Raw genomic sequence first — 25,582 nt, 5'->3', positions numbered from 1 at the left:
ATGCCTACCCAGTATTGGTATTCATTGCGAAAGGCAATCTCGCTGTACAATGGGGTGTCCAATATCCATGTTCAGTGCAGCTGGGTCAGCAAATGTTGTTATATTGAAAACACTTATGTTGACCTTAACCAGTTGCTAAAATGAATACCTACTGTAAGATTGTGTCGATGTAAACAGAAAAAAACAACTGGACCTTTTAAATAAGTCTTAATGAAATATCTGTTTCTGCTGCTTTGTTTCCAATTGTTATACACGTAATGACATAACAAATGACAGGATATGTTTTGGAATCAAAACATATCCTGCCCCCTCTCTCTGGTAAGCAGTTACGCAATGCATATGTAGAGCTTTTATTGTGAAAGGCAGAAAGTGTGCTTAGTATGGATGGAAGCAGTAAAGAGTAATGCTGTCTTGGTTCAAACTACAGAAAAACACGACTGAATGCCTTCTGAATTCAAGTTTCTATCTTTCAGTGAACTGCTTACTTGCCTTGTTTACTCATCGTCCGAGTCTGTTGTGCACTGCAGCCCTTACTCGTTCTTCGGAGAAAATTAGCAAAATAAAATGACAAAAAACACACAAACAAGCAAACAAAAAATAACGGGTGATGGACTCAGCCTATCACACACACACACACACACACATACATATATATATATATATATCTCCAACAGTTGCTCAACCCTAGTGCACAAGCACAAGCATGAAAAGGGGAAAAAAGTACACATGGGCTCCAACTGTGTGAGACAAGTAAAACAGAAGGGAGCACCTGTTATAGCTGCCCCTTGCTATGGGGTAAATCACTGACGAGGAGGAGGCAAAGAAAACACAGGACTAGACAGGTGTTGTACAGGACAACAGTGTATGTCTCTGCGTTATCTGGGTCTATCGTCAGTGAGAGTGTATACTCTGATCCACTGGCATGTGGCTGGGGCGTCTGAGGGCAGCTGTAATCTGGCTGAGTGCATGGCAGAAAGCAGGCAGGCAGGCAGGCAGGCAGGCAGGCAGGGAGGCAGTGGAGTAAGTTGTGTGCATGTCTATGTGGGGGGTGGACTTGTATTCAAGTCCTCCTTAAAGGACTAATGCTTCCAAACAGGAAGCACCACTAAACAAACACTCTGAATAACATTACAGAGATCAGGAGCACAGTGCTGAGGCTTTCCAGCTGACTGAGTCTCTCCAACATGACTAGCTCTGAGGTCATCTCTGTGTATGCTGTTCAATGTGTGTCTGAAGGGGGGAAAGAAAGAGAGCTGTGGTTGAGGGCATAAAAGAGGAGGCACTCAGTCACCATTCTTAGCCCTTTGCTCATGCATTTCACCACAATACCACATTACTTCATAACAGCATCTAATGCAATGTCTATTTTATTTGTAATGTCCCTTCAGTGATTTGGTTGCGAAGAGGACCACAGCTGAGCGAAAACAGCCTATTTTTATGGTGTAAACAATTCCTATGTGGTTTTTGAATCAAACTTTGCCCTTCTACATGTGGAGACAACACAGTAAAACAAAATTATGACTTTAAGGATACAAATAAAACCCAGCTCAACCACACTTCAGCTGAAACAATTTGAAACCTGATACGACAAGCCATTTTCCCTAACTGGTGGAAACAGGTCCTGAGTTTTCCATTGCTGCTCTTTATGGCACCTGTAAAAGCTGTCAGTTGAGCCACATGGTTCAACGGTACAGCGCTTATTAGGGGCAAGAGCAGTCTGTTGCGTACTCTCTGCCACACTCACTCTCTCCTCACACCCGCATACACTCACACACACACGCCATCCTGACTCACAGCTCAACTCACAGAAAAACAAGGGGGTCAGATGACTGTGGTTAGGCCCCTGAGCAGAACATACGTGTTTCTCTTCTCCCTTTATAACAAAAGCATGGTTCACAAAGTGCCACAAAGAGATGTTGCATGGACATGAAGTAAATGCTGCTCATCTGTCGTCTAAATTCTTAGTTTTTAATCACACGCTGAGGTCTCTGAATGCCTACACTGATGCTACTTTTTCTTTGGATACCTACTTGGATAACCAAACCCAGGTTGTTAGCTGATACAGGGTTCCCAACTGATACCAGATACACTATTCCACCTCTGATTTTTTAGTTTTTAATGGTATTATTCAAGAAGCTTTATACAATTGTGTTGTTACAGCCATGATAAAGAAAGAGCACTTAATTTGGTTTGGTCACATCTGCCTGATATGAGACCTGTTTACTAGGGTCAGCATCAGCACTGTTACTGATTCAATATGTTGGATTTGAGCATTTGGAGCGAGGGGCAAAGGGCTGCAGGGTACAGCCTGATTCATCACCTCATCACCCAGCCAAAGCCATGGCTTGTCTTTTCACACCCACCTGATCAGGAGGTCACAGCCTGTGAGACTTGCTGCAGGACATTAGTGTTAGATGCACATGGACTTGTTTAGATCTCCCCTTCAAACTTAATATAACTAGGCCCTCCAAAGAAACCCAGAGGAGTGAAACTGCCTGCTCTGTGCTCAACGCAACCTTTGTGTGGTCCTGGCTACTAAGTAAACAGCTTCTCTCCCCACTGCAGTCCCTTTCTCTGTGAGCAGGGAGGGAGGCAAAAGAAGGAAGGCATCTGGACTATAAGCAATCTGGTATCTCCACAACAGGAACGGTACAGTATGTTCCAAATAACAATAGCCCCACAGTCCCTGCCAGTCAAACAAGGAGCTACTGCTGTGGAGCAGCTTCTACTAGCACAAGCTTTCATAATTAGAACATGACAGTGAGTGAGCCAACCTGACATGGTGACAATCCATGAAAGGGTGAGGAACAGGCTCGCTGTAGTAATGTGCCTTAGGCCAACAGTTCACAGCACTTTGGCAGATACAAGGTGTACACACACACACACACACACACACACACACACACACACACACACACACACTATTCTTATTTGAGAATTTGGTTGTAAATATCTCAATATCCCGAATAAAGCAGCAGCGTTGCTGTTTGCTCTTCGCAGTTGACCCAGCATGCTGTGCTGCATTATTAGGCTATAATTACACTGTACAGTGCCAGTCAGTGTGCCCTTTTCTCTGGCCAGTCACACCACACAGCTGTCTGGGTCAGTGCTTCTATATAAAGGCTTAGGCTCCTACAGGCAAGGCAGGGCAAGGCTAGGGTTAAAAGTCTAGGCCCATATAGGGCACATGTTTACAGTTTGTTGTGGCGTCCCATTACCAGCATATTGTGCTCTAAGGAAAATCCCACTCTGGCCAGTCAGCAGGCTGACTGCAGTTTCATAACCCAAGCAAGCACACAGACTATCCTTGATTGACTGCAGCTAATCTCATCATGACTGAGAACAGAGGTCCTTCACTGCCTCCAAGTATGGTGCTACTGTGTTGTTGACAACAGATCAAGTCACCAGTGACCCTGGATCACAAACAACCATGTACAATCAATCACTGTGAAAATCATTTGGCTTATACAATCCAGGACCTTATACAATACCTAATGTTAATTGTGTCAGGGCAGAGATTAAGGTACTGACATACCCTTTACAAATTAAAGCGCTAGTAAAACTGGTATAATCACACTGGAACAAACAAGGGTGTCCCCTCTGTCCCCGTTTTACCTCTCGCTGCAGATACAGCGACATGTAAACAGGTTGCAGAGCATACGGCAGGAGCCTCATTTTCACAACAGGGTGGGTGTCAAGAACATTTTGCAGCAGCCCTGTGCAAGAGGCTGTCAAAACAAGAGCTCCTGGAAAAGGGAACAGCACTTGGCATGAAAGAATCTGGCAGGATGTATGCTGTCCAAAAATGGGGAAAGAAACATTTAGTGCACCAAAACTAGAACAGCAAATGCGGGTTGTATGTACACATCCTCGTGGACTCGGGTCAGGCTATGTTAATTCACATAACCAGTGACCGGGCTGACCAGCTGTTGCATAATTCCCTGGCCAGATTCTTCTCTCATAGGAATGGGTACAGTCAAGCTGGACCTGCACAGCTTGCCCATACACTAATGGCCAAATCCACCCCACATGTGTGTCTGTGTGTCTCTGGTGCCCCACATACCTCGCTCGGGCTTCATCTTGTCCAGTGTCATCAGGTTGTCCTCAGGGCTCTCTTGCAGAGTCTTCTCTTCTTCTTCAATCACACACAGCCTTGACAGCAACACAACGGTTTCTGCACCCCCAAACACTCTGTGACTGAGACCTGCTGTATTAGCTAAGCGATAATATCAGCTGTGAAACCCGTGTGTTGGTGCCAGCTGCCCCCTATCCAACAACAAAGCATCGCTTTGTTAGCATGCTACTGTACGCTTCCATCGAGTCGCACTGTATTGTCCAACTGGCTAACACAAAGACAGCTGATAGCGAACGCCAGTAACAGCTACCGTTAGGTAATGGAGTTGTCAAGCTGCTTGCTAGCGAGTAACCAATCTGACTACCAGTAATTTAACTAGCTAGCTGACTACTCTTACAGTCCGTCTCAAATTCCACCACCTGAAACATAGTTGCGTCGCGATGCATTTCTGTCTGCTCTCCTCTGACGTTGACTCCTCACAACGGCTCCCTGGCAGGACTGGAGGGCTGCTAACTCAGCAGTGTTAGCCAGGTAGCGGACCAAACTAACTAACTTTACCGTGACTATAAGGCTAAGCGTCTACTGGTGACGACGACCTCCCAAACATCCCAACCCCCACTGTAGCGCAGGTAGCCACAGCTCAGCAACAAACATCGATTCAGATGACGGAAGGTCTCGGCACATGCATATAGATTATTATTACTATTTGCTAAGACGAGACCATATACAGTGTTTCATTTTTCTCACGAAACGGCAAACGGGGATATCACGCGTATATGGACCACTTTCTAATAACCATCCACAGCGATAGAACCGTCGCCATCTAACGTTACTTTACGCTAGAAACGCCACCTGTGCTGACTTCCTTTACGATCCTCATTAAAACTTTTCGAACCAACAACAAATAGCACGACTCTGCTCGAACGCGTCGGTAACACGGCGACGTTTTCCGCGAGCGTTCGCTGAGCAGCAGCTGCTGTTTTACCGCTGACAGGCCATTTGACTGCTAAAACTACAAGACTGGGTCGATACTAATATTATTCAGCCGAAATGCAGATGAAAGGAACAGTGAGTCCTCCTCGTCGTGATGCTTACAGTCTGCCTCCCCTCCTCACTTCCCTCCCCACTGCTTGTCAAAACAGATCAGTGCAGCTCCAGTCACGTGTCCCAACAACAGCCCCAGTCGTCACTTCCCTCTCTGCCAGCCTCGCGTGAACTCGCAGCCATAGCAACCGCCGGTTTAGAAGCGGTACTCTTCTTCGGCGGTACTAAAACTCGTGAGGAAGACGTGCCGTGTCGAGTGAAAACAGATCTAGTAATAAACGCCCGACCCGCATGTATCTGCCAACAGTTCTGTAACTTTAATGGCAATGGAAATTTGAGTAAGGAAAGGGAACAAACAACTGGCTAGCCCGCGTAAGACGATTGGTCCGTGGGATTCGGTGCGCGCTCACGTGCGCACGTGAGGGTTCGTTTTTTTCCGTCGTGAACATTTTGTTCTGGCTTGTTTAGCTTGTATGAAGACAAAGATCGTTAATGCAGGGTAATGCTGTGCTGTAGTGCTAAGTCCTGGCTGGCTGAGGGACTTTCAAAGCCAATGACAAGTTGCTGGTAAATGGCTTCATAATGATCACAAGACTACATGCTAACTTTTGAGTCTTTGCGATTTTTGAAACTAAGGAACGTTTTCACTTGTCTATATTTTATACAAAGGAACTGCCTAATTTGTTCCTTGTTATTGAAAGGCAGCTTCAGTAATTTATTATATCTTGTATTTTTCAGTAATATGGTAATATTAAACAGAAAGCTAAGCCACTGGGTGCATCAAGAATCCCAGCCAATGCAGAGCCAACCGGATAAGTTATATAGATAAGATAAGAGATGAGATAAAGCTTTATTTATCCCCAGCCGGTGAAATGTGGGTATTACAGCAGCATGTAATAGCAGTTGGAAAGAAAAATAGCAACGGAGATAGAGAAATTCAAAAACAAAATACAAAATAAAAGTTGACTATATATATGTACATATTATACAAGCGACTATATATAAAAAATATGCATTGCTGCAATAACTGGACAGGAGACCTGTTCTCAAGACCAAGTGGATGTCATGGCAAAGCAGTGCCAGATACAGTACGACATCAAACGACAACAAAAACCCGAATATCAATTACGCCTGACGATCATTTAGGAGGAGATTTGATTTTGGTACACATGAAAAAAGGATAGAGGGAGAGCTCTTTGTTTTAATCTCTTCTTTGCTAAAACCTCTTGGAACAAAGGCAAAGGCCAAAATGAGGACACCAGAATCTGCTTCACAAATCTGTTTGGCAGCTGCAGTTGTACTTTGTGTGTTATTGCTGTTTGCTCCATACAGATAGACTGTGTACATCGGACGTGAGTTTGGTTATAAATGATGAGTATTATTAGAATATTTTGGATAGACTACTGAAGGAGGCTATAGCATATTGTTGTGGCCACGGCCAAGCATTTTTCAGAGAATTAGTGCCTGTCATACTATCTGCTATGAGCCTATTGAATTTTAAACTGACTGAGTTGTCCTTTGTTTATGATAACAGATAAGTGACTCAGAAAATGTAGGGTCCACAATTACTTTAATTAAGTTTAATTTTCTATTTAAGATAAAAAATATATATATTGTACAGTGAATGCAGACCTCTGTGGTTGAAATGAAGGAAGAATCTGCCATTACTGACTCACTTTGAGTGGCACTGGTGCTTAAACTGTGATGTTTTTTTTTCCCTTTTTAGCTGTAGTTCAGCAACCTGCAGCCTGCAGCAGCCTGCAGGAACAAAGAACTGTGTTATTTTTAAGTGTGAGTGTGATGGGGAAGCTGACATTCTAAGTTGTGGTTTATAATGAGCTGCAAAGGTCTGCAACACATTTAGAGCTGTACTTAGTGTGATGATGTCATTTAGAGATAAATCCTGGAGCTAACAGTAGCAACTCCTAGAAAGCAAAGACACACCCTGCTGATTTTAAAGAGATATGGGCACATTTTCCAATTCAAAGGAAGATCTGCATTCATGAAAATCTAATTTATTAGAATTTATTATCTGAATCCATAGTGCACAGTGTAAGTGAACCAAACATCATTTAAAGTATTGACACTCTGATTTGCAGTGTATGGAGAATTGTCTGTATGGGTATGTAATGATTGAAAGAAGTTCTTGTCTTTGGAAAAATGTCACAGCTCCATCTAGTGGCAGGTTACAAATAATGCATCAAGTAAAAAGAGAGCAGAGGAAGGGCTAAAACTCCAGACAAATGTTGTGCAAATAAGAGTGCGCCTGAGGTGAAAAATTTATGTGAGATTCAGTGTAACTGAAGATAAACTATATTAGGGCATGATCCAGGTGACTTTGCTGATTTTTGGATTATTTAAAGGACCACATTACATTGCTTTTCTGGCCTTTGGAATTCTATTTTCAGGCTATTTTCAGCAACATCAGAGCTTTAAAGGAAATAGAATGGTAAATGTACAAACACAAGCATTATTGTTTTTGGTTGAGCCGTATTTTGAAGAATTTCACCTTTGTTGTGGGCCTGTGGTTCATTGCAAAATTGCATTTCCAACATTAGCAATTTACCATTTGTATTAAATAAACCTCCCTGCCCACATTTTCTTTTAAAGTTAAGACTGATGACCTCTAAACAATTCTGATGTTTTTAATTCTTCATTGTATATATAACTTTTACAAGTAAAAACATGTAAAACATATAATACATTGATTCATTATTGTTACAGGAGCACAGGTGCATATATTTTGAAGATAGGCGCCCCCCAGGGCTTCCAACCCTGACAGCGTATGAAACAAAAACTATCCACTGATCATCTGAAGCTACTTGTCATTCAGGTTCCCATCCAAGACAGACTCATACACCTGCTTGTCCTCTGCTTCCTTATCTGATTTGATGTTTTATTGATTCAATTTGCCTGTCTGAGGGAAAAAAGACAAAACACACACACACACACACGCACCAAAAGTAAAATAATAATAACAAGAGACAGGATTCAGAAGCTGGAAATACCAACCATTTATTTTCTACTTTTTGTGACTACAGAAATGTTGAAACATTTGAACACTGAAAAAAGCTGGATGACATCATCACTTGCCTCTCAATTTTCTTTCTTTTTTTTTTCATTTGCTTAGCAATCACAACAGATGATATTGCACGGCACTGAGAAAGCAGTAGCAAAGCCTGGGAAACAGCAATGACAAATCAAGTCATGAGACATGGAGTTATACATCTGAGAGTAACACCGACAGCATTGCCTCTCTGGCACGCACACGCACGCTCACGCGCAGGCACTCGTGCGCACACACACAAGCATGCACACACACAGTCATACTGATAACTGAAGAAGCATCGTGAGTTGAGCAGGAGGTCAAAAGAAAGAGATCAAGGTTGACAAGAGCACAAGGCTTACGAGCGCAATGAGATTTCATTGTGAAATGCAAGTGCAAGATGAACTACTGTACTGTAATCTATTCCTAAATGTCTATGACAACAAATATGCTTGTTTATCAAAACCCTTCAAGCATCTTTGTATATGAATAGCTGGAGGACACCCCTCTGCGGGTGAGAAACTAGTTCCCCAGCGTTAAGAGATCCAGATGATTGTCTTAGGCGCCGCAGTATTATTATGAGACTTGTAGCCAAGCTACCAATCATATGGGAACTCCTTATGGACAAAATAACAGAAAATGTGAAAACGGGGAGAAAATAGATCCACACTGCATCATCCATTCCCTCTTTAATACAGGCCTTTGTAACTGTTATGCAGCTGTACTTTGCTGAAACACTAACATTCTCCACTGTGTGACAATGTGACTGCAGGACATGCTGATGAGATCTGTCGTGGACATGTTGGTGATGACCTTCAGTCCTTGGAGGTACTGTGCTGTCTGCATGACAGAGAGGATGCAGTACACAGTGAGGCCTCTGACAACCAGGGGGAGTCACACTTACTGTTGTGATACGCACCAGTCGGCCACACACATGCGGACACACCAGCAGTACACGCACATTTTAACAATGGACCAACACACAGTAAAGAAATCCAGGTAAATGAGCACACACACACACACACACACAAACTCACATACCTCAGCAGTAGGATTTGAGTTGCACACACACACACTCACAGGAAAAGAAAAGAGCAACCCATGTGATCGCTCCCACACACACTCACACACTGATTCCTTGGTAAGGTTCTTTGCAGTTTTATTAGACTTTGCTCATAGTCATTACACGAGTACGTACCAAAAGAACAGATACTAGGTGGAGTGAGGCGGCAGTGCCACGGCAATAAAAACAGACCCAGCTCCGCGGCACAGCCCCTGGCAGACCGGCTGCCCAGCCACCACTCCACCTCACTCTGTGCATGAGACAGCAAAGTGAGCGGGACTTGCAGCCCTCGTTTCAAATGCTTCAGATTGTACATTGAACAGGAGATTCCCCACATGGTAGAGTAAGCTTGTCTACATAGCCCTACGCCTTCTACATTCTATACCCGTGCGAATGGCAAATCAAAACTCAACAAGTCTACCTCACAAATGCCAGTGCTTTTCAACATTATACATATTTTTTTTTTCCAATTTTTGGTTTGTTTTAAAAATCTTTGGATGTGCAGTAATACCCATAAAATAACTGTTTTTAAAAAGTCAAAAGAATAGAAAAACACACACACGTACACACTGCTTTTTGCCAGCTGTTCAACAAAGTAGCTCCTGTATAACTTTGTCTGCATTGGCAAATCAACTGTCTGGGTTTCTGGCAGTGTTTAAAACACACATTGAAATGCCGGCTAGGATTTAGCTGAAGAAGAATACAAACTACTCCTTTGTTATATCTAAGCGTGGGAAATAAGGCTGTAACATAAAACTGTCTTTTTTGTTTGTTTTTTTTTCAAAAACCTACTATATACAAATCTAGAGTTTCTACAAATGCATAAATTAAAGCAGTGGTTAACCATTACAAAAATGCAATTAAATTAAAATCACAACACAGAAGTAGAGAAAAGGGAAAATATGAACACAATATCACAGCAGTTGGTTTTACCCTGTAAAAGCAATAGTCTACCATCATAATATTGGCATAACCCAATGTCTGATAAAAAATACGCCTCTCCCTCCATCCCTTAAGTTTCATACATCAACCCTGAAACTTGTCCTCCGTGACGTGAAACAGAGCACTTCTGCCGAAAAAAACAACAACTTCAAAATCGATAATCATACAGCTTTTTGAAGTAACAATAACAGTAACCACACGAGTGGAGTTCCGCCTTACTCACAGATAGACGTCTCAATGCAGAACTCAAAGGAATTATTACTATGAGGTATTCAGAGACATTGTTAAAGACATGCACGGCCAGAGTGCTGGACCTTCCTACACACAGCAGAGAGACAAGGAAGGTTGGGGGAAAGAGGGATGGAGGGGTAAGAGGGGGCAGGGCGGGGGAGAAACAAAGACCTTTGGTTTAATCTGTAGAAGTGGACAACAGAAATTCCTTTGGTATGTTTTCATTGCATGGTTGCGCTGGCGAAAGCACCACGGTGTGATTAAAAAACAAACAAAAACCTTTTCCTTGTTTCTTCAGTAGTGGCCCTTCTACAGGCTGAGGTATTCACAGAGTCAAAGGTGAGAGGTCAACAGCGGTTTAACACTTTGGTTCAAGCAAGGCACTCGTCCTGGGAGTTTTAGAAAGATTGCAACACGTCTGCTTCTACTTTCAGGAACATGTCTGCCTATAGTTGAGTCAACAATTCTGCCCATGGCTACGTCAGCTTGTCTGCCTATTGTCGTGTAAAGATGTCTGACCTATTTGGTGGATCAATACCATCAACCTATAGATACACACTAAGAGGCAGGGCCAAGTCGGAAAAAAGACAGCCTGGTGGGGTACTCCATCGAATTCACGTAGATTATGTTGAACTTAATCATGAACCAAACTAAAACTTTCATTTTTCATATTGCCATAGTGTCAGCTTTTACATTTCTGCCTGACGTTTCTGCCTTTACAGTGGTAGAAATGAATCCTTTGGTATCGCTATGAAGCACAACGAAAGCCTGATCACATTGCTCGAGTTCCCAGTACCCCCGCAGGCACCTGCGTGGCCGCTTGTGTGTATCTATGGCTAGATCAGCATATCTGCCTATAGCTACATCAGCATGACTACCTATGGAGCTGTAATCAGAGCACAGATGAAGCAAGAGCACGCATAGCAGGGGTTGCATGGGTTGAGTGCAGGTGGGAGGGGGAGAAAGAAAGGGGAGAAGAGAGGAAGAGAGAGAGAGACAGAGAGAGGAGATGGGGGAGGGGAGACACAACATCTTTTAACACCACTCATAGAGGCCGTGCAATGAGAAAAAATCTTTGGTTATCTTTGGTATCATCAAAGTGATAGAAATCACGTATGGAACTTGAGTGAGGTAGCATCTTTGGTTCACACTATAAAACATCAGCAGGTCTTGACACATTTTTGTTTCTTGTCGTCTTTTTGTTTTTTGTTTTTCGTTCGGAGACGAAGAAGCAGCTCTCTCTCTCTCCCGCCTCTCCGTCAGCGCTTGTTCTGATGAATGTAGAGCTGCTAACCCTGGCCATGAGGAGGATGACGGCAAGGGGCCAGCTCAATATATTTAATGATGCGCTGCCCTGGGCCAGCCCTGTGTAGTGCTTTCCTCCTAGTGCTGAAATGCATAGCTTACCAGGAGAGTGGAGGTGGGATGGGTGGGGAGGTGGGGGTTTGGGCGGGGGAGGGCAGCAGGCAGGGTGGGCTGCTTTCGTATTCAGGTGACGAGCTGACATTGCTGTGTAAGCGCCTGAAAGTGATTTGATCATTGGTATCATCCCCTCCGCCCAACATCTTTGATGAGCAGAGTAAAAGCAAATAGGCCTACGTATGAAGCACACAGGGATGACGGAGCGGCGCCGAATACTTAATATTAGAGTGGTGACACAGTTTGTCCTCAAAACACCCCCGTCAGAAGCTGCCTGTCTGCCTCACAGTGTCGAGACCACACTTAGAGCATCCCTTTGCAGGGAAAACACACTACTGAACGGATTCGTCTTTGTTTGCCAGCTGCTGGTATTTGAACATGTGAGCTAAATCTGTAGGCATTAGCTGAACAGACTTACAGGAGGTGATTCATATTCACGATGATTTACAGGAACATTCACGTAGACCGTTCGTAAAGATATAACTGGAATATTTGGTTTGATTCAAGAAGGCATCTATGAGGCAAATGTCAATAGATCATTTTCAGAGTTGTGTCATATAATATTTCCATTTGCACAGAGCATATATTTAAGGGTGACTCAAAATGTTGTTTGCACCATAAGCAGCAACATTCTCGTCTTTGTGGCTCCTAACAGTCAGTCTCAGGAAGTAAGGGAGGAAATGAGGTAAAAATACTCTTTAAGATTATCAACTACAAAATATACTCTTTGGTCAAATTACTTCGTAGCAGGTTCTTAAGTAGTTTTATTTCTAAGCTGCATGAGAGGCTTCAGGGTGTAGAAGGCTTTGGTTTCTCTTGTTTAAATTATTCAACGTTTCAGCATGTTGGAAGAAAGCACTACCATGTGGGTTGAGGTTAGGGGTTTCTGGTTTGGTGTAAGGGTTGGGATTTTGGTTCTGGGTTAGCAGTCTACATGTGGGCATTTCCCCGTCTGCCTGGAATGCTTGATAGAAAGACAGACAACTGGAGAGACAGACAGTCCACCGCCACCGATCCAAACCAGGTTGCACACAGTCCAGTTGCTCCTGTAGGATTTTTTTTTTCTTTGTCTTTAAAGTTGATTGGCCAATCCCACCGGAGCTCCACATTCTGGCTGCTTTTCAAAGGTGTGGACAGCTGCAGATCAGACTGCCAATAGGCTGATTAAACCTCCATTTAGGGACCCATCATTAAAACCAACCAATCAGATTAAAGATAAGGATGGCGAATGATAGATTGATACCGAGTGGGGAGGTGCGGGGGGTGTAGTAAAGCTATAGACCAGTGACAGTGGGTGTGTGTGTGAGGGGGAGGGGGTAAAACTATAGTCTTTTTGCAGTATGTTACACATAAACGTGTTGCTGAAACAAACATTTCAAAGCAGGTCAAAGAAGAAGTCTTTGGTTTGTTTTTTCATCTTTGGATACTATAAATATCAATATAGTACAGGTTTAAGGGCAAAACGTTGCTTCAAGGTCTTTTTTAGTTTCTCTTTGTTTCTCATAAGTTTTAAAGCTTTTCCACCGAGGTTGAGTCAGTCCATGAGTTGGTCAAATCAGTCCGTCTTCAGGCTTTGGTGCAGGCGTTGGGGCCAGAGTTGACTGAGTGACCGGAGCCGTCGTCCACCCACTTATCGAGGCTCCGGCGGCGTGCGTTCATAAAGAAGTTGCTGACTGTGGCCAGCTCGAGGCCCAGCTGCTGGGCGATGGTGACCTGCAGCTCTTTGGATGGACGCTTGTTCTCCTTAAAGATGGCGTGGAGCGTCCGCCGCTGCACATCTGTGAACACCAGCCTTGGCTTCTTGGTCATGTTGCCGCGCTCGCTCCTGCCGTGGTCTTGTTCCTTACGCTTACATGCTGTGGCGGGAGACAGACAGAAAGAGAGAGAGAGTGTGTGTGAGAGATGGTGGACTGTACTTGGTTTATTCCAGAAAACTGGTATGAGAATCTTCTCTCCATCACACATCGACCTTGGATTGAAAAAAAAGAGTGGAAGCTGTGAATAAATCCATGGCCTGACCCAAGAAATATCTCTCACTCTCCTTCATAGTAGCTTAGCGTAGAAGTCTGCTTACTGCCACAGATATGATTATTTAAAGCCAATACCAATATCTGATATTTTCTAATCCATTTCGACCAAAACAAACTCTAATATGATTTGTTTTGGTGCACAAATGCAGGTCCAAAACCAATTCATATTTTCAGAGATTATGATATCAAGATTTTTCTTAACTTTTGAGACCACAGCACTTCAATTTATATTGATAGTATGATGATTACATCAAGTAATATTCCATAAACAAAGACCACAAAATAGTAATTTCACAATCTTCCAGAAATATCAGCAGTACGCATAGTGTTTGACTGATACCACTCTTGCTTTGAAAAAGGTAATTTTGTCCTGTAACTCGTGCATAGCAACCAAACTGGAAACAAGCATTTTAACATTTAAATGTCTTAAACATCTCTAACACTCAGAAATGGCATCCATTGATTTGAATGAGAGGTCCTCCCCTGTGGTTTAACTTGTGTTAACCTAAAAGTTAGTATATTTCAGTACATACACTGCATTGCTTCATATCACAGTATGAAGAGTAAAAGCCACATTTATCATTGTGACTACAAATGTAAATAAGACATTTAGTCTGTCTGATGTAACTTTGTACAGAATCATGTCACAGTCTGCAGGCTGGAAGCTGTGTTACTTTTGTTCCAAACACTGAGACACTGGGCAAACCGCGAGGGTGCATGGGAATGAAACTCTTCCGCATGTTGTCAGGGACCCCATGAAGCTCCAGTGGAGCCCCATGGTCCCCTGTTGGTCCACGGACCAGAGCAGGAGCACCGCTCGTCCTGCTGTTGAGCAGGCGGACAGGAAACCTGCCAGCCGGGGAACAATGAGCGCTGTCCGCGGTGCTGAAAACAACAACACGCCGCAATATAGGCTCTACTACAGCTCTGGAAAAATGAACTTCAGATCATCTAATATTGGAAAGACGAATCCTTTTGAAAGCAAATCAAACCTCCCTTCAGCTGATCTCGTTTCATATCGTTTTTTTTTCTCCTTTAAACCCTGGTGGCTTACAGGCATCTTAATTGTGGCTCACCGGTGAGCAGGGACCAGGAGGGGGCAGACGTGGGCTGCTGGAGGAAGGCCCAACGTGGACTCAACGGGGAAATTAATGAACAGCATACTGTGTCCATGAAACAATCCCTAAACATGTGCTGATTAATTTAGCGAAATGCACCATGCGAGTAAAAATTGCATTACAGGAATCCTCAAAACACAGTGAAGTGGGAAGAAGATCAATTCAATAAAGCCAGGAGCTTCAGACAATTTCGAGCCAAATATGGAAAGATGCGGCAGAAAGGATCATTTCAAACATTTCTCTGCACTACAAAACTGACTAATTCTATATTATTGGAGCAATCTGAATGTCGTTAATAGTGCGTTTAAATATTTGTGTTGTTTATTATCATATTTTGTGTTGCCTTCCAAATAGTAAAGAAGCAGTAAGGAGAGATAAAAAAAAAAATAGAATTATTAAATCAAACTGATTTAGCCGCCCCCACCTCGTAACCTCATTTCAGAACAGCCTCTCTTTCTCCATGTGTGTGTGTGTGTGTGTGTGTGCGTGTGTATGTGTGGTGGTAAAGTACAGTGCAGCGACCTATACGCATGACCATAAACTGGAGTACAATAGTGAGTGGGAGCAGCCCGGTGTCTCCAGCACTGGTAAATATTAACAGAGAGTCGGAGCTCCGCGTGCAAGGGCTGCTATAAATCAGCCGGAGTGAAGGCCACTCAGACAGCAGGAGCCACCACAGAGCGGCCCGGCCCCGGCGCAGGAGGCCCGGGCAAAGAGGCAGCTTTCCCAGGGCCAGGGGACACAACAACGACCTCGTTATCACGCTAATCACACACACACACACACACACACACTGCTGCTGCTCCCGGCTAATCATTACAAACACAGAGATAACTCCACACACTCGAACAGGCTGCACACAGTGGGCCCACTGACACGGTGTGACGATAGTCCTGCGTTTCATAATCTCACAGAGAACAACAAACAGACCTCTGAGCGCAAAATGCTGCCAGTATCCAACTGCAAAACCGGCTCTGTGACTATCCTGGCCAGGACATGATGTATCTTCATTTACTGTCAGCTGCTGATTTTCACTTACAATTCCGAAACCACCAGAAAAAACAAACAACACATAACTTACTGAACACTGTTTGTGCAATTACAGCCGATGTTAAGGCTAATTTGATGTCTCATTTCTGAACTCATTAATTCTGTCCCGTCCTAAAACACAGCTGCCTGCCTCCAAACCGTTTCCATTCTATTCAAGCGAATTCAGATGAGTTATTGAATACGTGGGAAAAACGGAGAAAAGGCCCGAGATTAATTTCAGAAGCCTGAAATCAATAAGTAGCCTATATCACATCTAGTTCAGCACACGATCACATATCCAGTTCACCAAGGAACGAACGGATCGATAACGTGGCACTCGGCCTATTCTCTATAAATTAATTTAGTTTTAAACTGTGAAATCATCCCATCTCCAAACCTCTCTTTTTGGGGCGCTTTTCAAACACAAATATTTAATTTCATATTTTTTGCTCTTTATGATTTTTTTTCTTCCAAAAAGTTCAGATAAAACGAGTCAGGACATGACAAGCCCAAGAAAAGGTGAATAGGAAAAATGACTAAAGAAGGCCTGACGCATTTATTTTCCCAGTATTGCCAGTATGAATTCCTCATCCTTTAAACAGCAAACAATAATAATCAATAGGCCACTGATCTGATTCCAGTTTATTTTAATTATAGGCAGATCACACTAATGATCAAACGATGATCGGATTCCAAACCATCTTTCTAGTTAAATGAGATTTTTTTAAAACTCATTAGTAAAAGTAAATGATAAAATCTCATCTTCAAACAACAAACCCGCACCAAAACACACACGCGTGCGCGTGCGTGTGTAGCAGCAGCAGTAGATGGGAAAACTGAAAAAATAATCTATTGTGATTACACTTTCGTGCACTCGCAAGCATGCACGCACACACGTAGACAAACGCGCACTTTCCACTATAAGTGGTCGCGGCCTCACTTTTCAAAAAGCCAAAAAGCCCATTTGTAGGTCATTGATCGGGCCTATAAACGCTTCAAAAACCCACTGGGTGTCTGTGAACGCGCACGTGCGATTTGGGCCTCATTGTGCGCCCTAATTGACTCGTGCGTACCTCAGGGACAAATTAATACAGAGGTCTATCAGTTAATTAGAGAAACCTTAGTCAAGGCATTGTTAGTTTAGGTCCAAAACATAAACGTACTCCTGAGTCTGTTCTATTCTGAAGTTAAGTCCTTTAATTTGACCGAAGTGAGAGACAAAGCCCGTTTCACCGACTAAATAATGCATGACTTCAGCTTTACTTGATATTCAAATTCAGTCTATCACAGACTCTCGAGAACACGTGAACGCACACTTTTCCCTCTCTCTGTTTACACCAAGGGCAACACCAAAAAGGCTGATCAGTTGCATCTACACCAAAATAAACACATTCCTAACGATTTCTGGGCGAAGGATCAGCTTACGATTGCAGTCCAGCGGTCGATATTTTGAGGTAAAACGACATGGGCGCTTGTCTCACACAAGCCCAAAATCAGCGTGGAGACCGAAAAGGGATGCGTATTGATATCAGGCCGCTTGTTTGGGCATCAGCTTGATGAGGCACTTTTCAACTTCAGCGGCTTCACATGTTGTTGAACACACTGTATGATGCTGGATTTGACGCCCCAGCAGGCATGAATCTTTCATTTGGAAGCCATATCTAAAGAAACCAGGGTCGTCAGTTCATCAAAGCCTCAGGCAGGTTTAATTTCTGGAGACATGATGTTATTATGTTATTCTGATAAAGACCTATCAGCCCAGAGGGAACATTTGTCCTGAATGCTTCCCTGATGTGATTCTTGATTTACACTCAGACTGTTGGGATATCTTTTTTTCTCTCTCATAATAAAAACTACCAAATCAGTTTTGGTTTCCCACCCACTTGACCCATTGCTAAGTATAAGGTAGCATTCGGGGCTAATGGTCTAGTCTGGGCGTCTGTTTTTCTCAGGAACACAATCAGAGGATGAAAACAAAAAGGGGGCTTTACCGAGGCTTCGCTCACCTGCGAGCCTGAGCGCACTCATGCGCTGGAACTCAGGCTCCTGCAGCCATTTCCACATGCGGCGGAAGGTCTCTCTGCCGGACTTGAGCTTGGACCAGGGTTTGGGGTTCCTCAGCAGGTCGGACAGGGTTCCCTGGGACCTGCACAGGACCCGCTGGGCAAAGATGGCCTGAGGGATGCTGTAGCGCTTCAGCTCCGTGGTGATCCTCTGCGCCACCTCTTTGGTATTCACCTCCTCCATCTGTCCCCCAGAAACACCACCGCCGCCCCCTTGCTGCCCGGGCCCGGAGGCCTGCTCCCGGCTGTTCCCCAGCCCCTGGCCGTGCCCCTGCGCGCCTAGGTGGGCGTGCGGGTGGTGGTGGAGGCCGTTGATTTGTACCATGCCCGCCGAGGAGCTCATGTGCTGCTCCGTGTGTCTGCCGAGCATGGCCGGGTGGTGAGCCTCGAACCCGCTGGGGGTGAGCATCTTCTCACCAGGCATGGCGGCACCGGGATGAGCGTAAGGAGGGATGCCGGCCTGGGTCGTGTGTATGCTGGCCAGACCGGAACCAGACAACGGGGAGAGGCTCTGGCCCATGCAGGGATCCTTGTGATGATATGCGGGATACAGACTGTTCATAGGCGCCAGACTTCGGTCCTCTCGCATCAACGTGAAACTGCCGCTGACATTTCCGGGGATCCTCTGGTGTGGATGAGGGTGAGGATGATGGGGATGGTGGTGGTGGTGGTGATGATGGGGAGGAAACTTTTCGGACACGGTGGAGATGGGGGGTAAGGGCTGCAACGGAGTTAGGGTGGTGTAAGTGCTGCTTGCACTCATGCCAGGGGGGGCTTCACACATGCTGATGGCTGGATGCAGGTGTCCGGGGTGGCTGGGGTGATAGTCTCCGCTGTCCAGCAGGGTCGCCATGCCCATAGCGCGGTGGCTCAGACCCCGGGGGGTCGGACGGGAATGTGGACTGTGGCCACTAAGCAGCTCTCCGTGACCGGCCACGGACTCATGGCTCACTCCGTGCAGGTCGCCAATATTCTCCATCGACAGCTGTGCGTTCATGATCCGGGCAGCGCTGTGGACAAACCATCTATCTGACCTACCGCAGTTAGCTGATGTCCAGAAGTCCACACGTCCAGTAAAGTTCAATTGGCTTTTGTTGCTATTTCCCCTCTTGGAGCAGCCTCCTTTGCTAATTGCCTCCTCTCTGTCCTTATATTCACCTATTTGAATTTTTTCTCCTACCTCTGACGCTTTTTTTTTTTTTTTTTTTGCAGAATGGGAACTCCTTTTCCGAATCCTTTTTTTCTTGATATTTTTTATTTTTTTATTTTTATTTTCTGCTTCTCTTTCTGATTCAAGCCCCCCCACCGCCAACCAGCTGTCCTTGCGCTCCGGTCGGGTGCCGCGCCATCTCTCTAGTTGTGTGTCTCCAGCCCCTCTTCCACCGCAGCGCAGATCACTGTCTGCACATGCGCAATGTAAGCGCTCATCTCCTCCCGTACTCTCTCTCTCTCTCTCTCTCTCTCTCTCTCTCTCTCTCTCACACACACACACACACTCTCACACACACACGCACACCGCCCCATTGCTCTGACGTCAGCTACCTTATTAAGGAAGGGAGGTATCAAACCACCTGCTAAAAGCTGTTCTCCTCAATAAGCCATATTCAGCAGCCTTAAGCCTTCACTGAAATGTTAAAAACGGAAACAGACGGATCTCTAATAAAATCCTCTCGGAATCGACCAGTGGAAATGGACTGGACACCGCGCCGAATGTTTATTTGCCAGTTGTTATTTACAAAATGTTAAATTCATTAGGGCCGTAATGGGGCTTTACCTTCAGTCCTCCTTAAATTATTAGCTGCAAATGAAGTAAACTTCCGGGTTCATTTGGAGTTGATTTTTAACTAGTGAGGTCTGGGATTCAAAACCTCAAAACCCCTTACGGAAACACGCTCAGTTCTTCTCAGGAAAATAGAGAAAGAGGCTTCAGGGATTAGAACAAAGCGTGATGATTTAATTAGCCGCTGAAGGGCTGCCACTGAAGTCAGATCATACATGTACACCACATAGATCCATTCTGTCATCATTAGGCTTCAGCTGCACCCCCCAGCCCCCCGCCCTGCCAAATATGTGGCGGTTTAACCAAACGAGGAAGACTGCAGTACCTTCTTTTTTGACAGAATAAGATGAGCAGATGTGTCTATTGTTCAGCCATTAGGCTTAACGAACCAAGCCCAGCCCTCTGCGTGTGTGTGTGAGTGTGTGTGTGTGCGTGCGTGTGTGTGCCCTATTTGGAGTTAGATGTATGCACATTTAATCCTTACGTTTGAGAATATTTAAAGTAAAAACATTGCTCTATATACAGAAACAATTAGAAATAAAACACCAACATGTTTTTTTTTTCCAAATAAGAGAATATTTATTTTGTCGACAGAAACTTCCAGATAATACAAATTCACGCGCGCGCGCGCACACGCACACACACACACTCGGAGCCACGTTCACAGCATCTCTTGCTATAAAACGGCCATGGCCTTGGAGGAAATGACACGCTGACCCACATGGTGGCCCCGTGTTGTTGTGGTGCATTATGCTGCAAGAGTGTTAAACTTCCCAACCCTGCAGCCGGAGAGGAGCCGGCCCCTGCTCACATGTCAGGGGCCGTTTAGCCTAATAGAGCGGTAGCGCAGGGCGTCCTCAGCCGGCCGAGGTGACAGCTTGCAGCGGTCAGTGTCCTGCTGGACCCCCTGCTGAATGAGGGACATGTCAAAGGTGACGCTTCAAGACTCCCAAAGCCAACATCTGCGGGGGGACAGATTAACCTTTCAGACTTTTCCCTGTCCTGGACGTGCTAGGGGCCCTGCATCTGTCAGGGTCCCCACAATAGAGCCAGCGCTCGGTTGAACGAGTTAAATAAAAGAAAAGAAAAAAAAGGAGAAGAAGTTAAACTGTCTCTGATGTGAAGTCAATGTCAACGGCGTGTGTGTGACGTGTGTCGAGACAAAAGGACGCTAATTCCTCGAAGTGTGGCTGTCCAACCGTGTAGTCCTGTGGACATAATGGACTCTGGAGGCAGGCAAACAGGGGGGGCAGCAGGGAAACAGAAACAACGTGAATATTCACAAAAAATCATGAGAAATCAGCTCTTCATGCTCCACATTTCATTAGATTTCAATCAGAATTTTTATTCTATATATGCACACTGCAGAGTACATACAATTTGAGCCTATTCTATGAAATTAAACGACTCCCTTTCTGCAAGTTTAACTTTTATTTTTTTACCTTGTAGGCCAGTTTAGTCTGTTTTTTATTGGACTGCACACCGGAGTCGGGGACAAACGCATGCAGAAAGACAGGAGAGAATGAAAGGCCAGGATTTGGCCTCACATGGCAGCAAACCTCATCTACACATTCTCATACGGATCGATAGGCTCCTGCCATGTCTGCACGACCCGAGCTGCGTGTTTATGTGCGCTGGCTTTCTATACGGCCATTGTGCAGAGCCAGGCCTGGCCCTGCGAGCCGGTGGCATTTGCTTTGCAGAGAGTATAAGGGAGGCGGTTATCTGAGCACTTCTGAAGGAGGATACATTTCAAGCGGGATTCAATTCAATTAGCACAAAGGAGAGAGAGGCACAGACCAACAAGTAGCGCCTCACAGGGCCATGCATGTGCGGATGTGGTTATGCAGATATGTTTGGAAAAAAACATATTCTCTCGTTTTCACTAGAATTTATGAAAAAAAAGTCTGCGTCAGAGAAAAGTGAGGCCAGACAACGGGCACCTGAAGGCGCTGTGTCAATTACTTGCAGGTTTCACACTGATTATTAATCAGGGGCATCATTCCCGTGAAGCCCACAGCAGCATATCCGAGCAGAAATAATGCTTCGCAGAGAGGTCCGTGGATCAATATTTCGCCAGCTCTGCAAAGTGACACAGCGTTGTAAGCCTTATAGATGTTCAGGACGACAATTACAGCTTGTTTAGGAATAAGCTTTTACTAAATGACATTTGGTGAAACTAAACTTTTATAAATGAGGCTGCTTGAGTTTGGCCTGTACGGTCCTTCGTGGCGGATGAGCCCATGTGATATTAAGGGCGCATGCATGGGGAAACTGAATTAGCCTTTTGAAAATAAATCACATTCTTCTTCTTTTATCCTTTTGAACCCACGATCGAATTTATTGGTTCACCTTTTAAGTCCCGAGGTCCATAAATATCGCTGCTCAGCAAACCTATCTTCTGGGTTTTCCTTAAAATCCTCCGCCAAAATCAAGACTGTTAGTGGAAAATACAGACATGTTGAGCGCTGAAATATTTCCGTAGATATGAAATTATTCCTCTCTGTGCTCTTTTCGAAGAATGTGCATCGCAGGGTTTGTGGCTGGCCTTTACAGCATATTTGAAGTATAGGCCTTGAAAACACACCACAGCGCGCCAATCAATACTGAATAAAATTATAATTCCTGGAGGAACTCAGGCCAAGGCCTTTGATTTGTTAGAATAAACAAACCTAAAAATATACGTTTTCTATATATACTTTGTCTGTGGCATTTAGGTATATACTTGATGTGTCTAAATTGTTACTTTTATTTAAACAAGGCGATTATTTAAATTAGTACGTGAATTATATCTTAAAGGAAATCACACAAGTCTGCTTATACAAATTAAAATAGCATTAAAGCTGTCCAGAGGGCGTTGTTTAAATCTGAATGAATGTGAATAAAAGCAACATGAGTTATAAAAACACATTTCTAAACCGCTGACCAACAGCTATGAGGCGAAAAGCCAAGATTACATGAAGAGTTTAAGAGAGATCCGCTTCTTTTTAAACTTCTGCCGCGTGAAACCCCGTATTAGAGCTCTTAAGTCGAACTGGTGAAGTTTTCTAAGTCAAAGCATCTGCAGAACATACACAGGAACAAATAAACCCCAGATCTTAAATAATTAAACGACTTGACTTCCCCCTGCCATTGATTAAGGAATTTACTTTTTTTTTTTTTTTTTTTAATTTTCCCTAATTAATAAAAATGCCATCATGGCCGGGCAGCAGATGCCGGACCTGCTGCCTTGCTCAGGGGTAGCTCAACTGCCTCTTCCCTCGTGTTATTCCGCGTCACTTGCTCTGATTCGTGCACTCATGTGAAATTAATAAGGCATCACTTTACATTAAGGTGTCCATATGCCGCCCAATTACGCGCTGTAACTTTGGTGAGACTCCAATTATGACAACAAAACCGTGTCAACGATAGCCAAACCAGCCCCACCGCGGCGCTCTAAATGTGAACTTCAAATCCAAATGACCTCTCACTCAGACAGACTGTGGCTTTGCCAACATCAGTAATCAGTTTGGGGGAAATTGAAAAGCGCTCCAGATTTCTGGTGGGATTGTTAAAAGTGTAGGTTGATACTGTATTTATGGCGACCTATTTTCTCTGCATTTTATCTTCAGGAAATTCTAATTAATTCTACTTTTAGGTGGCTGTAATTGTAACTCGCCTATGAAACGTATATGTTATATATGTTTTGGGAATTTAATTGAATCAGCTGTAAAACATCACCTCCCTGTATGAATATTTCCCCGTTAAGACACGACTATGTTCTCGAATTTTGGGTCTTGTAATTATGTCTTTTAGCTTTGTGTCAGATGAGATTAACATTTTTCCATCTGACAACAGCGAGAGGGTGGGGCTGCTTTCTAATGGCAGACCTGACGACGAGTTTCCCGGCATAATCTTTCCGCAGCGGCGTTGTCTTTACATTTATGAAGCGCATCTCATCTCTCAGTCTTTACTGTGCCAGAGACATGCATTCTCGAAGAGTTCATTTTTATTTTACAAAACAGCTAAATCTGAGTCTACAGTGTGAGTGTGTGTGTGTGTGTGTGTGTGCGCGCACATCTATAGTTGCTCATATACTTCACTAACTAACTATACTAACTATTTTTCCCAATAGTTAATGCTTAAGTCTCAATTTAAAAGCAACTGTCAGTAAACTGAACGCGCATTTAAAATACGTCAACTTGACTGTACGGACGCGCAGAGCTGCATTATGCAGGAGATCAATCAGTAATTCGCTGTAATATTGGCCACTGCGGGCTTGACTCTGTATTATTATATTGTTTAGTATTTAAGGAGGCCGAATCTTTAATTAAGAACCCTCTCAGAAACCCGCGGGGCCATAAGCTGAAGGCACAGCGCAGATATGAAAGGCTGACATGTGTCGCAGCTGCATGCTGAAGTTTGTGTGCAGATGTGTCAGAAACAGCCTGATGCCGTGCGTCAGACTTGGACGGCACTCTCTCGTCCACCTTTTTTTCTCAACAGGGTGCCAGGCTGCAAAATGTACGCATTTTAAACTCCTCTTCTTCTGCGCTACACGTGAAACAACGCACACACACACACACGCGCGCACACGCTCACAGTGTAGTCCCCGACTTTACCGCAGCATCCTATTGTGTCATGCATCTTTAGCAGCCTCCCAGCTCACTCCCATACAGCAGCGCACACAACGACAGACATGAATGTACATATAAACTCTTTAACTCCAACATGCGAGTTGCAAAAAAAAAAGAAAAAAAAAAAAAGCAGAGGATGCGCTCGCATCCGTGCGTCTCCTCCTTGCGCGTTTCCCCCCGTCCCACCCTCACCCTCGTCCTCTTCCTCCGGCTCCCAGCTTTTCTCCAGAGCTGCCAGAGTCCCAAATCCGGACCGAGGTAAACATCCTTAGCCGCTGCACGCGTCTCCGTTTCCAATCGCCAATTATCCGTTCGTAAAAAGCCTCTCTTTTCCTGCTGCGGTGCCGTGCTTCTCTCCGTGCTTTTCTGGATGCAGGCGCATTTGAATAGCTGGCCGGTGTTGTTATGGATCCGTGCGCACTGAAAGAGAATCAGTATGCAAATTGTTTCAGTATCAATCGAAAGGTTCGATCCGCCTGAGCGTCAGCCCCTTTGGCACGAGAGGCTCCTTCGCTGCATAAATGTTTATAATGATCTGGTATATTAACACGGAGAGAGGAGAGGAAATACTTCACTGTTATTAAGATGTATCTAAAATATTCTTTTGCAGGATAAATAAAATGTAAATTTAGGGATGTAGCGGGATGTAGATGGTGCCTCAGTGACTCAGACCTGAGGCTCAGCTCAAACACATTTTTAGAAGTGAAATAAACGCACACTTACCGTCACAGGGTGTATCATATAAGTAGCACTAAACTGTTTATAAGCTACAATTTATATTTCATATTTAATTCATATTTGATTAATTAATTTGAGTGTAATCACTGGAGGTTTTCTATCTCTGAGTGAAACTATCAACACAGCTTTGAATTTTGATGAAAAGACTGAAACTATATTGTTTATTTTAACATCACACCACAAATTCTATATTTTGCAGATACAAAAGTGTCACAACTTTGAAATGAGTCACTCAATGTTGAATAATGTGATGTGTGAAAGTTATGACAGGTATGGTATCACATTTTCCAGCATGGCTCTGTTTGCTTGCCATTCTCTGATAATCTTACCAAAGCACCAAATCTAGCCCGGAGGAGTGTGACAGTGCTGATAAACACAGTGCAGAAAA

General features: G+C 44.2%; 2 protein-coding genes across 2 annotated transcripts in view; both read right to left on the bottom strand.

Moving 5' to 3' along the window:
- fam214a (family with sequence similarity 214 member A) overlaps positions 1-5,171 on the bottom strand; it is a 30,708-nt gene extending 25,537 nt beyond the window's left edge. Inside the window, exon 1 of the mRNA XM_041942102.1 lies at positions 4,064-5,171. Coding sequence (XP_041798036.1) covers positions 4,064-4,094 — 31 coding nt within the window. The 5' untranslated portion in view covers positions 4,095-5,171. The remainder of the gene's footprint in view (positions 1-4,063) is intronic.
- An 8,215-nt stretch (positions 5,172-13,386) lies between these two features.
- On the bottom strand, positions 13,387-19,057 carry onecut1 (one cut homeobox 1). The gene is made up of 2 exons (XM_041941656.1): positions 18,004-19,057; positions 13,387-13,676 (listed from the first exon to the last, which is right to left on the bottom strand). Exons 1-2 carry the CDS (start codon positions 19,055-19,057, stop codon positions 13,387-13,389), a joined length of 1,344 nt encoding a protein of 447 aa, XP_041797590.1.
- Positions 19,058-25,582: the final 6,525 nt, after the last annotated feature.

This window comes from Chelmon rostratus, chromosome 1, assembly GCF_017976325.1.
Source record: "Chelmon rostratus isolate fCheRos1 chromosome 1, fCheRos1.pri, whole genome shotgun sequence".
NCBI lineage: Eukaryota > Metazoa > Chordata > Actinopteri > Chaetodontiformes > Chaetodontidae > Chelmon > Chelmon rostratus.
The sequence above is the reverse complement of the archived record's forward strand: the minus strand, read 5'-3'. Positions and strand labels throughout refer to the sequence as shown.

Excerpts from the sequence above, each read along its gene's own strand:
- onecut1 (XM_041941656.1), bottom strand. The coding sequence starts at position 19,057 with ATGAACGCACAGCTGTCGATGGAGAATATTGGCGACCTGCACGGAGTG. Across the intron at positions 13,677-18,003 it reads GAGTGCGCTCAGGCTCGCAG|CATGTAAGCGTAAGGAACAA; the intron begins GTGAGCGAAGCC and ends CTCCCGCCACAG.